At 44.9% G+C, this 16,094-nt stretch overlaps 1 protein-coding gene across 4 annotated transcripts in view; it reads left to right on the forward strand.

The window, feature by feature from the left end:
- Positions 1-16,094, forward strand: part of LOC147229176 (protein MTSS 1-like) — a 41,609-nt gene that overhangs the window by 4,125 nt on the left and 21,390 nt on the right. For all 4 annotated transcript variants that reach the window (XM_086156006.1, XM_086156009.1, XM_086156007.1 and 1 more), the window contains exon 3: positions 4,453-4,526. In XM_086156006.1, coding sequence (XP_086012132.1) covers positions 4,453-4,526 — 74 coding nt within the window. The remainder of the gene's footprint in view (positions 1-4,452; positions 4,527-16,094) is intronic.

Genomic DNA, 16,094 nt, shown 5'->3' on the forward strand with positions numbered 1-16,094 from the left:
TAAGTGGCCACGTGTTCTGGAGCTGACTAGTAGTGACACTTGTACAAAAGCCCGGGGATTTAACAATACTTTCTAGAGGCCACTCGGTGTCCCGTTCTTTTATTTTCTCAGTATTGGCGTTGATTAATGGTGATGTGTTATTCAAGTGTGTCCATCATTCAGAGGTTAAATATGTGACCTTGTCAAGCTAAAGCTCAGCCCTGTTGCTAATGACTGGCTGTTTGGCAGCGAGGTGTCTCAGGGTTCGGACACTGGGGTGATGAAAAAGGAACACCGCATTCTGTCCTCCTGAAAAGCCGATTGAACCCGTGTACCTGCATCGTTGCTGTTGCGTTAATGAGTGTGATTGCTGATTTTTTTCCCAGCATTTCGGGCTGGTAAACTGTTCATGCGCAGACAATGAGAGGTCCTGTCAGAAGCTGCCAGACATCGACGAATTGATTATTGGCGAATCTCTCGTTTATCGCCCGCTTGTTTTCCGTGATGGAAATCCCGATTGAGTGTCTAAAACGTCACGTTTGTGGCACAAAAAGTAAGACGCACTGATGATGGCGGTCTGTGGAGAATAATTAAGTTTAAATAATTGATAGTCTCCTCTGTGTGCATGCATTCATTTTTGGTTCAAGTCAACAAGCCAAACCTGAAAACTATCTCAGTGAGGCGCCGTAGATGTGGTTGTTCTCATTTACTGCTATGAAAACGCGGGATCTCAATTAACGATACAACGAAAAACTGACTTAAGCAGGCGACTCCAATGGGTTTTGTTTGGACCGGCCTATATCTATATATCTGTAGCGATATATTAGCTCTAAGCTCAGGAGCTATATGTATATCTAACGCCTGGCCGTAGCAGGTCTGCGCTCTGCTTCGTGGCTCGAGTCTTTAATAATGCTCTTTCTGCAGCAGCACTAATAAGAGCGTACCGCGTATGCTAATGGCGACCTACAAAAAAGCCTTTTCAAGGTTCTCTCATGCCTCGCTCTTGCCACTTCAAATTTGGCCAAACTAGCCATTTTGACAACAGCCTGTCCCCCCCCACCCCACCCGAGGAAGTCTGTAATCTGTTTGGGACGGGTCCACATCATATACATGAGCAAACCCACCTTTCCGTCTTGGCCTGGATAAGTGAGTCACCAGCCTGGGCAGCGGCATATATCCCAGTGTGTAATGGCATCCTGAGGCTACCGCTCTGTAATTTAGCCCCTCTGCGCCCCTCGCACAAAGAAACAAGGAAATCAACAGATTACAGTGCTCCGCGTTCTGTCATTTTTTGGTCAAATACGGTGTTTTTTTTCTGCCTCTGATTATGAGTGGCTTCGGAGACATATACATACATATATATATACATATGTGTGTATACATGTATCTATTTATACATTTGATAAATATAGTCATAAAGACATACAACATGGCTTTAAAGAAGGGTGGACTATCTAATCACGGTTGCTTTTTAGCGTTTTCGTGTTGGGTCTGTTTGCTGGGTCATGGTTGGTTGCAGCTGTGTTGAAGAGATAGACTTACATGTGTCTCTCATTCAGCGCCGGGTTTTATTTTGTGAGGAAATGCACCACCTCAAAAGGACAAATTGGTTACATTTGGTGTGGTTATCAAACTAACTTTGTCTTGGGGTTTGTTTTAACTTTAAGTTTGAACTCCAGAGGGAGTTCATACACACAAACACATACATATATATATATATATATATATATATATATATATATATATATATATATATGTATATATATATATATATATATATATATATATATATGTATGTATATATATATATATATATATATATATATATATATATATATTTAGAAGGAACAAAGTGACATGGCTAGATGGTACCTGAAAAGTTTGTATCTTTTTACGTCCTAGGTTTATTGCGTGACGTATTCCTTGAGTGTTTTCGCCGTCATCATCTGTCTGAAAGATATAATGTAATAAGAATTTACCCGGCCCTGTGTTAGTTCTGTTTTACTAAGAATAGATGGGGTCAGCCTTGCTAAATGCATCATTGTCAGAGACAGCACTGCACCGAGCCAGGGGTGTGAGGGCATCGAGACCGACTTGGCAAAGGCTTCGACAAAAAGATAAGTGAAAGTCGTCTGTCTCTTTACCTCAGGAGAGACGGGAGCATTGGCTGATTTTAAGGCCACTTTTAGCCATCGGGTCATATTTTCGGTGAGTAGCAAAGCCAAGGACTCGTCGCATCGGTGTCCAAAGAGTAGTCACAGAAAGGTCGCGGTTGTTTTGGTGACCTTGAAGCAGGTTCCTCTCTCCTGCAAAATGACACAAGGTTTACTGTGGACTGATCATGAAATGATAAAGCAAATGATGACTTTACAATCTTGGGTTATATTGCTAAAAATGGGAGCAGGTCATAAACCTGTAACTGTAAACCTCCGCAAATTGTTCACCAGCGAATCGGAGTCCTCTCCACTGAAAGCGGTCGGTTGCTTAAGAGCAAACACACTGCAGCCACCACAAAGCTGGTTTGGATTAGTAAATTTAACTTGACCGAACATGCAAAGGCGTATAAAAAAGGAGCGTGCGCGGGTATAAATTAAAAGAGCCTGATATCAGCTAGAGGTTGCTCTTGAACCCACATTGGGCTTTAAATAGAAAGGAATCTCTGTGAGCCTCTGTGTATGTTTCTTTTTCCATTTGCAGGACACACCCAGGGATCCTCTGGTCAGCTCTGCCACAACACTGCAGTTATTAACCAATATTACATTACTCGTTTGAGTCAGAAAGACCAGCATTGTTCCATCACTGCCTGAATACTAGCGGTTTAAATCATTGGACAATGTCGGTCTGTACCCAGACTTGGGATCACGGCTGTTCATCAGTTGATCTGTTGTGCTCTGTTTTCCGTTTCTGACACTTTGGTAGGAGGTTCCTTTGAGATGTTGACTGTAATTTGACGGAGCGGCTACGGCCGTTGTAAGACGGCTGCTGGAGGACATGGAAGATAAGATGTTTTTTTTTCCTCCCCCAAATTGCTTTGACAGCTTTAGAAATAAACTGGGAGCAAGGTGAACCTTCAGAGCTGTGAAGGTTTTTGTTGCAAGCTAAGGAGCGCAAAGCCTCGGTTTCACGTCTGGCCAGAGCGTGCGTTTACCTTCTGACAAATATACAGAAAGTTACATTCTTCTATGTTTCAAAGCTTAAAGATTCATTTCATTTTTGACACTCAAGGTCCAATACAAGAGCAAGTTGTTATTTTTTGTACCCCCTTTTGAAAGCTTCCTGCCCTCTGAGGCTTTTTTGTTGCCCTGTGGAAGCCGGCGAGCGCTTACAAATTACGCTACTCCGGGTAAGAACAAACACACTTTTGTCGCACGGCGTGTTTGAAAACTTTTTCGAGACAATTGTTATTCTTTTGTAGCGCACATGACCGATAGGTCGGCTCGTCTGTGAAGAGATCGGATATCTGATAGGTGCACGTGCGTAAATGCATACGTGCACAAAGAGCCTTTCATCTCCATACCTGTGATCTTAATCATGAGAGCTCTGTCGGGTCTGAAGTCAGCCAGCCAGCCAGCCAGCCATTGTTCGCTGGTTAACTTGTCAGCCGGCCCGCCGCTGAATTAGCCCGTGGCAAATGAGGTGGCCGTTCGGGCCGCCAGACGAGGCTGCGAGTCGGTGCCTGTAATAATCTTCCAGGTCAAGCCATAGATAGATAAACTGTATGACGATGGACGAAAGGCCCTTCCTTCCGTCCCCGTTTCCAACGTACTCACATGGACTCTCGTCTCCTCACAACATTATCCTTTTCAACTCGGACGCGAGCTGAAAGTAGATGCGCCCCTCGACTTTTCCTTCCGGTCGGTCATTTAAGCTTTTATAATCTTGACGCCGAAGACCGATGGCGTGGATTTGCGCGCCGAGGTGGCCGGAGGCGTCATGTTTTCAGGCCGTCAGTCCGACTCGGTCCCGCGAACATGATATCTCACGGGGGCTTCGGGGGAATTCCTACACCATTGTCAAAATATTGACTTGGACTCAAAATGAATGGTCTGGATTTTGATGGCCGTGGTCGAGGTCCCTGATCTCATAAACACAATTTTGTCTCGTAAACTTCCCACAAATACTTCCTCTTTTGTACCGTACGACTTCTCTCGACTCCCGGGAATTCAATTATCATAGTAGTCGACGCAAACAATGTTCAGTGAGGGGACGAGGTCTGTGTCATTGCCACCATACAGCTACTCCATCTCTGTTATGTCTCGCGAAAGGAGGCCGCTTGGATTTGCTATCGGAGACATTGAAATCTTTTACGAGGTTCTTTTTTTGTCTGCGATCCATGGAGGTTATGTCTGTATGTGCCAAAACCAACACACACATTTTCTGATTAGATGGCGAGTGCATCTGCTATCTCTGGATCGTGTCGACATAATGTTCGGGGTGGCTTTTGTCATGAAACCTGTTTCCTTCTCCTTCCAGGGCGACGGTGGGTGCCATAGCCGCCTTCTTGGATGCCTTTCAGAAAGTGGCGGACCTGGCGACCAACTCGAGAGGTAGGATTATGGCTTGAGTGTGCGTAGAGTAGTCATCTATTTCATGGCTGATATTATTAAAAGGGTAAAGCCAACCACTTCTTATACTTATATAACAGTGCATACACTTCATTGTCCTGGGTTGTCTGCTTTGCTGCAGCAGGATTAATCTTATCTGTCCAGCTGAAGTGCAATTTGGGTTTGCTTGAAGTGTGTGTGTGTGTGTGTGTGTGTGTGTGTACTCATGCGTAGGAGAGGGGGGCTTACGCTCTTGTATTTGTATGAACTAAGACAGTCACACATTCATTATCTCACTCACTGCAGAGAGAAATGGAATATCACACCACATTTTGTCAGGAATTTGCAAGAATTGTTTGTCATATTCTTCAGCTTGAGCCGTTCTCACCCTCTGCAACACACAATGTCGAAATGTTTGCAAGGAGCAAGTCAGATCGAGGCCGTTGCATCATCTTTTCCTCATTCATCACTTTCTTTTCTCATTCTCTCCACATTCAGTATCTCCAGTTTCACAGAGCAGCGTCCTCATTCCTTGGTTTTATGGTCGCCGCACACCTGAGCTGTGTCACGTAGTAGCCCGGGTGGATGATGAGTGATCATGCATTGTGGCGTGTCACGCTTACGTCTGACTCGCAGGTAGCTCACCTGGCCACAGGATCATTTTACCGTCATGCCATAAAAGGGCATTCGAGATTTTCAAGATTGCATAACTCGGTGCTACAGTATCTTAATCCTGTAGCGGGATCTCAAACGGCGCTTTCAATAGGTTTGCGTCCGTTGTGCACACAGTGAGCACTTAATGCTTTGACACATGGCTTTATGTGTTCACTTGCATTTTGGTTTTTAGTGTGTTTTCCCAAACAAAGACTCCTTTCCACACTACGCCTGTGGAGTGCACCTCTAGAAGCGCTAGAGGCGGCGCTCTTTCGACTCAGTAACGCTATCAAATGACTGTTTTGTTCACCTGCAAGGCTCAAGTGTAAAGAACATCGGATATCAAGCTCTGTGTGCGTTTGTGAATGCACTTGTGTGTGTGTGTGTGTGCATGTGTCAGCTTGCGTTTGCTGCTATGATGCAAAAGATCAAATCCAGAGGCAGATGAAGTGATTCGAAAAGAACAATTCATCGAAACGGTCGGACAGCCGTTGCCGGCCTAATTAAAAATGTCATGAATCAACGAAGTTCTTGACTAGAAATGCTTTTTTTTTTGTTTCCGCTGGCAAATATTCAAAGACTGCAGGCCTAAAACACATTTGGAAATACACACACAGATGTTGTGTCATCATTTGGAATAAGCTAGTACATGTCAGTGTTGGGTTTCGCCGATAACGTAAACTCCGTATGCGGTCACGTCTGTCGAAATCCCCCCTCCCTCAAACAGTCGACCACACAAAGCTGTTGTAATGACGCCCCGACGCGTGAATGCGAAAACACCGGCGTTCTGAAAAGCGTCGGCCTTTGCGTCGAGCCGCTCCGGCTGCCATCACAGACAGCGATTCTTTGCTCTGCTGGCGGGAAGCCGACGCAAGATTCTGTCCCTCCATTATATCCAGTTTTTTTTTTTTTAAATTCGAACGAGGCAGCGACAATTGTTGTATTGTCGCCGTACAGAAGGGCCTAACAAGAGCTTCCATTTCCTGTCAGTGAGACTCGCGTGTTAATGGAAGCGCTTACCCTACTTCTCAGGTGGAACAACAGATCCAATTTGTGTGACTCGTTGTTAACGAAGATTCTGACAAGTGAAAACACGGTGTGTGATATCCTTTTGGATATTTTCCAAGAAGCACACCAGAAAGTCACACACCCTTTTATCATCTCATCTCTGTAAAAAGGAGAACGGGAAGCGTGGACTCGCAAAAGTAAAACGTTTGACCGTGAAAATGAACAAAGTTTCTGCCGCCCTTGTAAATGAAAGCGTATTGGCTTCTTGATAAGGGCAGTTATTGTTATCAAGAAAGGCCTCTGGGTTTGATCTATAGATTCGTCACATCCTTTCATCGATGTTTATGGCTTGAGATTAAAGAAAGACACCAACAGTATCTGTTTGTTAAAAATACACACATCGGACTGTGAGGTTCGTGTTCAAGATAAATTCACATCACAATGCCGTATGTAAAGCAAAACATTGCAAGCGTACTGCTATAAATCGACAGGATTATTAATCACTCAATTCACATCTTATTAGCTAAATTCCAAATCCAAATAGTTTTAAAAGCGGAACAGCTTATGTATATCGTTTGACTGTAATATAAAGACCGATTCATACACATGAATAATGCTTGCATTTACTTTTAGGCCAAGCAGCTCTCTGTATGAAGGATGTGGTGACAACTAGATTAACCGCATTCTCACCATTTCCATGAACTCTGCAGGCATGTCTGTATTTCTGGATGTCACACTGTTTCAGCGACCCGAAGGTCTCCGGTCTAAACGGTAAAAACAGCGAGCCAGAGTCAAGTAGAAATCAGGAGCAGAGGGAAATATGAATGCTCTGTGTGGCCGCTGTCCAGGGCTTCTTCTAAGCTGTAGGACTTTTCAAGCTGACAAGCATTGATTCAAGATTACGGATCGGCGTTTACAACCTTTTCCTCGGAAACACTCGAGATTGTTTCGCTCAGTCGTTGGAATGACTTTCAAAGTGGCTCGTAGCCGTTTTTCCACCGACTAACTCTGTCGCAGGTGTCCATTTCATCCCCACGGGTCCAAACACACCTGATCTCGAGTCTAGATCTGAACAGAAGCGAACAGCCGGATCAGAACAAACCTTCATCTGAACATGAAGTTCATTCGTTGCAGGCAGATGGTTTCACAGTTTCCAGACAGACATATGCCAAATGTGTTTGTTTAAAGTTATGCAGTTTGTCTGACACACACACACACACACACACACACACACACACACATACAGGATGACTTGAAACTTTCATTGGTTTCTCATGTACCAAAGGCTGATTGAATTGTAAATGGGTCAAGGCTCGTTATTGTCCAAGTATGTCCTTCTAAATGAAATCCTCCCGTCTGCAGATCCTCGTAAGCCAAAGTCATCTTGTGCGTATATTTCCTTTTGTCTCGCTTCGTGTTTGTGGCAGTTGTTATTCCAGTTGTTATTATATGATGAAGAAATACCTACTGATGCAATTTTAATCGACCGAAATAAAGTTTGGAAAGGAGCGGCGTCACGTGCAGGTTTCGCAGTGCACGAGCGGTTTGGGCCTCGCAAACATCGTGGACCCAGAGAGTTGCATTGACCTTTTGGAACGGCGGGATCCTGTTTACTTTAATGGGCCAAGTGGTTCTATTTGATTTAAAGTCATGTGATCAAATGGTCATGATTAAACATGTTTTGGGTTGAAGTTGATTGACGTCCTCAGACATTGAGCCAGATGGGACAGTTACCAGGAGACGGATAAACCAGCTGTTAACCAAATGCATTTGTGAATTGTATCCCGTCATGAGCGGAGGCTGAAAAAAAAAGTGTAGCACGCCGCCGTGGAGAACCTCTGGCAATGTCTAACCCGAATTAGATACCGCTTTGCGCTCTTGGACGTATTGTGCTGTTCAAACTCCCACTTCTGAATGAAGTCCATCTCATTGTGGACGGTCGCAGCTACTGGCTTTGAATCTGGATCCTGTAAATGACAAAGCTTCATCCCAGGGTTGGCCGACATCTTTTTGATGGGGATAATACTGTATGTCTCGTCGGTAAGCCGCCTCTTAAACTGCACATACATTATTCTAAACATCAAATCTCGACACTCGAAATTGGTGAACTTTGCGACATGAAGAGAAAGCCACGCTGATTCATATCACGTTCTGTTTCAAATCCTTTCAACTCGTATTCACCTTTTCCGAAATGAGATTTCCCTCCCGTATAAAGAGGAGCGGGCCGGCTTCCGCTGAAGTACTTCTGTTCATCAGAACGCTGTTGCTGCCTTGATACTTGACGGTGCTGCATTGACCCAGTGCATCCTTCAGCAAGCCTCAGTCATCCTGTTAAGATTTCTGTTTCTTTACTCTTCCAGCATGAGTTGAGCATTTGATTCCCCAAGAAAGCTGTAGCGTCGGCTGTCTTCGTGCGGAGGACGTTCCTCGCTATCTCCTACTTTCTTGCTATTTGTGATCACCGGTGATATTTGTACTTGCATACTGAGGTTCAGGTAAGTGAATCTATAGTTAGAGAAGGCTCTCAATTTGGTTTTGGTATCTGCGTTTGCATATCGGTCATTTGTTTTGGTAATTTATTTAAAAGAGTACTGACGAGCAACAACTGAGGTCAACGTGCCGCTGCCTGGTTTGACCTTAGCACAGCTCTTTACAACATCTCTGTTTGCCTTCTTTCCCCTCTTTTTGTTTAAGTTGTTTAAAAGACAAATGACTAGTCAGCAGAAACCAATAAGAATTCAAACCCAAACAAAACAACTGAACCTCATGGACACATTTTTGCTATCTTGCTTTTAGCGAATGAAAGTACTGCTGAAATAGATGGAATGATATCACTATCCTGTGAACAGCAGACAAAAGCCCTGGCATTCCATTCACAGCCAAGTCCCACTGCCACTCTATTTTGCGTCGTACGTTCCTTCCCATCTCTTCTCGGTTCCATCATGGTTATATCGCGCAGCGCTACCTTTGCGGTCACCACATTTGTCGGACTGACAAAGGGAGGTAGAGGTGACATTTCATCCGAGTCTGCAGAGATGGGGACACTTCTTCCCCAGGCCGGACATCGGCAAGTCAAAAAAATCCCAATAGTACAATTTGGATCTTCTTTTCTAATCACATCATGTTGGTACAAGAGCGGCACGGCGGCGCAGAGATTAGCACTCCCGCCTCACCCCAAGAAGGAATAATATATTTTTTGCAAGTTGATGATGTTTTATTCAAACCTGATAGGAATATTTGTGGAGAGAAATGGGCGTTCTAGTCCAGTGCTGATTAAATCTTCCATTGACTCGTCATTAAATCTGCTCAAGAAGTGTTGAGCATGTCCTGTATGTGTCCAGCGTTGGCAAAATATCTGTCATTTTTTCCCCCGCATTGCATGTTTAAAACTATTTCACACATGAAAATGCTCTTCTCACACAACCCGCTGCATCATAAATTATCAGCAGTTATGAAATTGAAGAGCAGTGTGACGCGTTAGCCGCCAGCTGCCAGGACAGTGTCTCTGCATGTAGACTGTTTGAGTGTGTATGTACAGTGTGTGTGTGTGTGTGTGTGTGTATTCCCACTGGCCCTATCGGCAGCTCTACTCGGGGTGTGTCAAGACATGCAGAGATGAAACGGACACCTGCTACACTGCTCACATGTGTAAGCCTGTTTAAAGTGTTGGAAATTCAATAATGGTACTTAAATCCTCTTGCAAGCCAGTCTCCTTGTCTGAGTCCAAGTGAGAAAAATGAAGTACAAAACATTTCATCCAATTCAACAGCGTATCTCATGAGGCTTGTGCAGACCACCAGTGGATCTTCACTTCCCATGCTCTTCTGCTGTTTTTCTGCCTTCGCTCACTGTACCTGTTTTTGATTCGTATTTTCTCCAGAAGACCACAGGTTTACATGTAGACCTGTGGAGAGAAGCAAAGAGCAGACTTGGAGACTTAGAAGATGAGAAACTCTGGAGAAAGATTGGCTATGTTAAATACCAGAATAAAATCTAAAGAAGGTACCTATAAAATTCCCAACCATAATGTTTTTGTGTATGACACTAATCATGTCCAGAATGTGTGTCTTAAAGGATCTGATTAAAACAGTGGGAGTTGTTATCCCCTGCAAACACACACACACACACACACAATGTGTAAACCAGGTGTATTTAGCCCACTACGCTAACATGTGTAAGCTATGATGTGATATATTGTTTTCCATGTTGTGATTGTGTGAGTGTGCCGGTCTGAGTGTTTGACCCTTTGTTTGTAACCAGCCCTAAATTGACTTGAAGTGCGCACACAAGACAGCCCTTCCATGTTAATCCTTTGTTTCGGAAAGGAGTGGGCATATTAGGCCTGGGGAAAAGGGCCTTGGAAAATTAGGCTAAAGTACACACACACACACACACACACACACGCGCGGATGGAAAATCTCAGACATGTCGAAGTTAATAATGACCATTTACTTGCGCTTGACACTGCCTGTAATTCTACATTTAGACAAGTCAAAATGGCAGTAACCTGGAATCTCGTGAACCGGAACGTGTCATCGTCCAGCTCGGCCCGTGATATCAGGTGTGTCCATTCATTTTATGGCTTTACGTATTTGCCCGCTGTTTGTTTGCGCGACAGCGTGCACGCTGCAGGCCCGGGTCCCTTTTCCATCAGGGCTTTGTGCTTCGTCGTCCCCTTTTATCCGGTGACGGAGACCCGTATTCTCATTGTGAATCAGCAAACATTCACCTGATTGAAATTAAAATGAAGAGGCGATCCACTTACCGGGTTTGGAATTAGCAGACACGCAGGTTGAGTCACGAGGAACTCCCTGGAACCTGCAACGTAATCCTTTGGGTTTCAACGCACAAAAAACATCTTAAATGGATGCAACATTTCCAGGTCAGTCGTGGCCGCGGCGCAGCTTCATTGTAACACAAGGGGTGTTTGAAAAGTTGTTTTTTTTTTAATGTGTGTCTGCATTAGCTCATTCTGTCGGCCGTGCTCCGTGCTCTCTTCCAATGACGAATCCCCATACGTCTGGATGTAAAAATGCGGCCCCTCTCTCTGGACCCCTGTTAATTCATGGCTTGGCCTCTGTTCCAGGGCAACTTGGGATGTTGAACCAGTCCACTGTCTGAGTGCCCTCTCTGAAAGGCCTCTGTCCTCGTTTCCAGTTTCAGTTCAACACTGGCATGAGCGTATACATTTCCTGTCCTCTGTCAAGCCCAGGCCTGGAATCCTGCTCTTTTGGACTCGGCCGCTCCGCTGCTCTCAATCCAGCCTCTGTTCCCTTCACTTTGCAGTGGCTCCATCCTGGGAATCCTACCAATCACTGGAATCAACAGTTAAATCACTTTATGACTCACACAAAGTTACCATGTGTTACTAAGTCCCATTCCACTTTGCATATTTTGCTATCCATCTCAGGCCTACAATCCCCTGATCTGTGACGGTGCATCGTGGCTTCTCTGTATCGCCATCAAAAATATCAAATAATGCATCATGAAGTACAATCAAATTCAGGTCCCTAAATAAGTAATGGCCACTGGTCTGCAATACAGGGGGGGGAATTAAATACTTGTTTGTTATTGTGGTGCAATTTGGAAAAGAGGAGAAACAAAGAAATGATTTCCTAATTTCTACAAAGACAGAATATATAGTTTGAAAGATCCCAGAGTTTTTAGGGGGGGGACGCTAAATCCCAAGTCGTCAGGTTGACAGCCAAGATTTATCACAGCTGGGTGAGTTTGAAAATCAAATTAAGGTCGTCTGAAATAGTTAGATTAAAGATCTGTCAGCTCTCCGTTAGTATTTCTCTGTGCGCACGATGAGAGCCAGAAGAGTCATCGTTTACCGAGCGGATCTCCCGCCCGACCGCAGGATCCGCTAAGAGGAGTTGTTGCGATCATGTAAATGCTTTAGATTGTCATGCATGAGGAGGAAAAAAGGTCTATCTTGATGCACCATAATGTGCTTGTCATGGAGGTAAGGCTAACAGGAGTTCACGTGTCTGCGTTTGACCGAAATTCGCGTGAAACTGATTCGATTACGAAGGAGACTCTGCCGAGGAGACGCGGAAAGCGAGTACGTCGACAAGAGGAAAGTAGGTCAAACACCTTGTTTAAACTTGTTTGTTTGAGCTCCTCTGGGCACTCCGCTGCATGCATGTGAAGGTCCACACAATTGTTTGAGGGCGTCGTCTCGCTTGTTTTTGTTTAAACATTAACATGGCCTGACCGGGGAGCCATTCATTTGGACGCGTCCGACACGTGAATCCAAATTCCCCAGACGCCTCTTTTTGTGGGGGGAAAATTAACAAATGTGTTTTTACTCTGATATCGGGCTTCTTGTTAATTGCACTGTATGTACTGTATGGAAAAGTGACCATTGACAACCAAATTTGTGTAAATGATGAATGATTTTGGTTTTAGGGTCTGAGCTGGGATAATGTAAAAGTAGCAGGGGTGATGGAATAAAACAGATGATAGAGTTAAAACACCCACGGCCATAAAGCTGTCGCAAGTGTTGAAGTATCTCCCGTTCGTGCACCCAATGTGCCGAGTGTGATTTTACAAGGCCGGGACATTTCGCCAGAAAACAGACATGTGTTTTCTTCAGCAGTGTTCATACATGCAACAGAATACTAAATCAACCCCCTGCTCCCGTTTTGCTCGAAGCTCGGGATTTTCAGATCTCCCACTATATGCATATGCATGATCTTCCTGGAAACACCACGTGCAATTAGTCCATAACCTAGATGTTTCTGAGGCTGAAAGGAACACATTACTTTATCTGGCCTGCATCCTGTCCTTGTTCAGCACCGCCTTCTACAAACTAAAGAACTGAGTAGTAAAGAAATGCAACATTAGATATATTTTTGCATTTGTGTTTACATGCAGTTGAATGACTTTTCCTCAATGTCCTCAATGAACTCTGTGTTCGGTTCAAAACTTCAAGGACAAATTGGAAGGTTGAGGCTGCCTTAAGATAGCAGTGGTTCTAAGAAGTTGTGTGTGTGTGTGTGTGTGTGTGTGTGTGTGTCCTCTTCGGGGGGGGGACTTAATACACACTTGAGAATGGAGTGCCATAACATTGACACTGGGGTATAAATTTACAGAAAAAACAGCGGGATGTCAGTGTGTTGCTGTGTCATCAAGCAGGCGAGCCATCTGCTGCAGAAAGCAGCAGCAGCAGTGAAAGAGGTGGAACGGAAGTAAGAGGAGTATTACCTCATTTAGGGGCGATCACTTCTATGCACATTAAATCCTACCTTGTAAAGGCCAACATGCGATGGCTTCAATTACAAGCTCGTTTGTTTGTTTTCTGAAAGGTTTTCAAACCGTGCTGAGTGAATGCGTAATGTGTGCCAGTCTGGCTGGAAATGACCGTATCCTCCGGCGGAGAAAATACGGCAGCCACAGAATGCTCCGTTGATGATAAGCGACGGCTCGCTTCAAATCCATTTGAGTCGTTCGGTCGACTCGAGCTTTCAGTGTCTTGATTGTTCCCCGTCGTCCTATAGACACTTCATAAAACACTCTAGATGAATGATGTGTTTGTGCGCGGAGTCTGAATATGTGTGTGGGTGGACGGATAGGGGGTGACACTGTGGCGGATAATGTCCCCCTGCTAACTGTTTAACAGCTTTGGGGGCCCTTGCACATAAACAAGCACATACTTGTAAGCATGCAAAGGTTCAGACACACACTGCGAGTGTAATCTGGTGGCCATTACTGCAAACAAGGCAGCGCTGTGTTGTCCTGACAAACAGCTCAGTCTCTCCGGTGTTTATCTGGTTTTAATTATCACCAGTATCTCCCAGACGAAAGGCCGCGCACTCCCTCTGTCACAGAAGAAGGAAGTCCCCTGACTTGGAACAGGCAAAGAAGGGAAAATGAACCAACCGTGGTGAAAAGCCCGCTTTCGGGCGTGTTTTTTTTTTTTTTTTTTTCCTGCCGATATTCAGGTAATCGCATGTCATTTCAAAAACAACCCGCGCCGGTTATCGAAATCCGCCCCCTCTGCACTCCACGGTAACTCGATTGGAACTAAGAATGTGAAATTCCTCCTACTTCAGCAGGCTTAGATGATAGGCTCACTAAGTCAGTCCTAACAGTCGCCACGGCCGAGGAAAATATGACTTGTGTCACAAGCTGCAAAGCAAACATAATCTCCGTCCAGGGGGGTCGCATTAAAATACATGCACTGCGCAACGTCACCACTGCAGCACGTCAAGCCGACTGAAATAAATAGAGGTGAAGTTAATCTCTAGCCAGAAGGAAAAGTTCATAGTGTCTTGTGCCGCGTCACGACAATCACAACCAACTGCACGAACCGTGAGTGTGTTACAATCAATTAGCTTCACGTAGCGGCCCATGTATGCTTTGTGTATCGTCGCTCTGCGAAAGCACGATCCCATGGTAGATGCGGCGCAGCCTTCGGGATTGTATCATGTCGTTGTTATTGCCATTTTGGCAAAGTGACGCCGTGAAGTGGGAAACGGCACCGAAAGTAACAACCCGTCAAGGAACCGACGTGTTTCTTTAAGCCAACGAAATGCTTCTCTTGGTTTTCCCGCTGGCACCGGCGCCAGCGCGGAGGCACCAAGACGCTGTACTTCCATGGCGTGCTTTCCCATGAGACATTCATTCCATCTCTTTGAACCTTTATTTTTGTCTTTGACCGCCCGTTGAACTGGTCAGTCGCTCACCGACTGTATTAACTCGGGCGCCGTGTTCACGTCCTGGCCCGCCATGTAGTGAGGCGTCAGAGAAAGAAGAAGAGGAGAAGACCGAGCTCGGAAAGAGGCTCGAGAAAGATGAAAAATGACGCCGGAGTTTATGACGTGGAAGAAGATAAAAGATCCCAGCGTAGAAGGAGATATCAAAAAATGAATACATTAGAATAACTGCAAGGGGGAGATGAACTTCCTTCATGACCTACATTTGCATTGTAATCTGCAGCTGAACCCTAAACGCGTCGTTATAAAATGAGCGCAGTAAGCCAGTTAGCATAAATTAGCATATCAGTCTGCCTGGAGACTGTACGCCGGCACGTGATCGCTATCTGAGAAGCACATTCATGTGTTACTCTTGTACCCCACTCGTACTTCAAGTGAATTACGGAGTAATTGTACTGTACTCTGCTCTTCAGAATGTCTCCAGGCACAAGTGGCGTGCATTAACCCCGTATCCTTGTGATTTATGAAGTACTAATTATTCCCCGGGGCCACCGCTCGCTCTTCTGTTTTCCACCGGGTTAAGACGATGAAGAAAACGATCCCCCCGAGGACCAAATGTTACAAATCACATTGTTCCGAAAGCGGGATGCCGGGGAACATTTGTGCCTCACCTGAAACATCTGCTCGTCCGGGCCGCGGCCCGGCGGTCGACCCCGGAAAGTTATTTCTGCTCTTTGGAAATCAATCACCTCTTTTGCCTTCAACTGGACGACGACATAGAGTCGTCTTGGACTCCGCCGCTCAGGAGACGTTCTCATCGGACGTCTAAAAATGTGACGAGGAAGTGGACGGATTCCTGTAATAACAAAATTAGAGATTTAGAGCATTTTTAAATTGAATGCGTTTTATGTGGTTCATATGAATAGTAGACATACGACGTTAGGAAAAGAAATTCTTAGAAGATGTTTTTTCAGGGCGCCACAAAACATGCTAGCTGAGTTGCCTCAATTATTGGTTCGGTGATAAATACCAGATGTGCAATATTTATAGTTTTAATGATATATCGGCACAGCAGGAAGAACTTTTCCGTAACCGGGGAACTTCGGCGGGAACAAGATGACAAATAACGAACGTGAAACACAGAGGCAGGAGAAAGGACAATGCCATTTTGAAGGCTCGTAGAAACGCGTTCTTGTTATCTTAATTGGTTTCACATCCCCTGCTGTAGTAATGGATGGGAACAATA

Source organism: Fistularia commersonii, chromosome 11 (assembly GCF_037954325.1).
Source record: "Fistularia commersonii isolate RoL2024-O1a breed Wild chromosome 11, RoL_Fcom_v1.0, whole genome shotgun sequence".
NCBI lineage: Eukaryota > Metazoa > Chordata > Actinopteri > Syngnathiformes > Fistulariidae > Fistularia > Fistularia commersonii.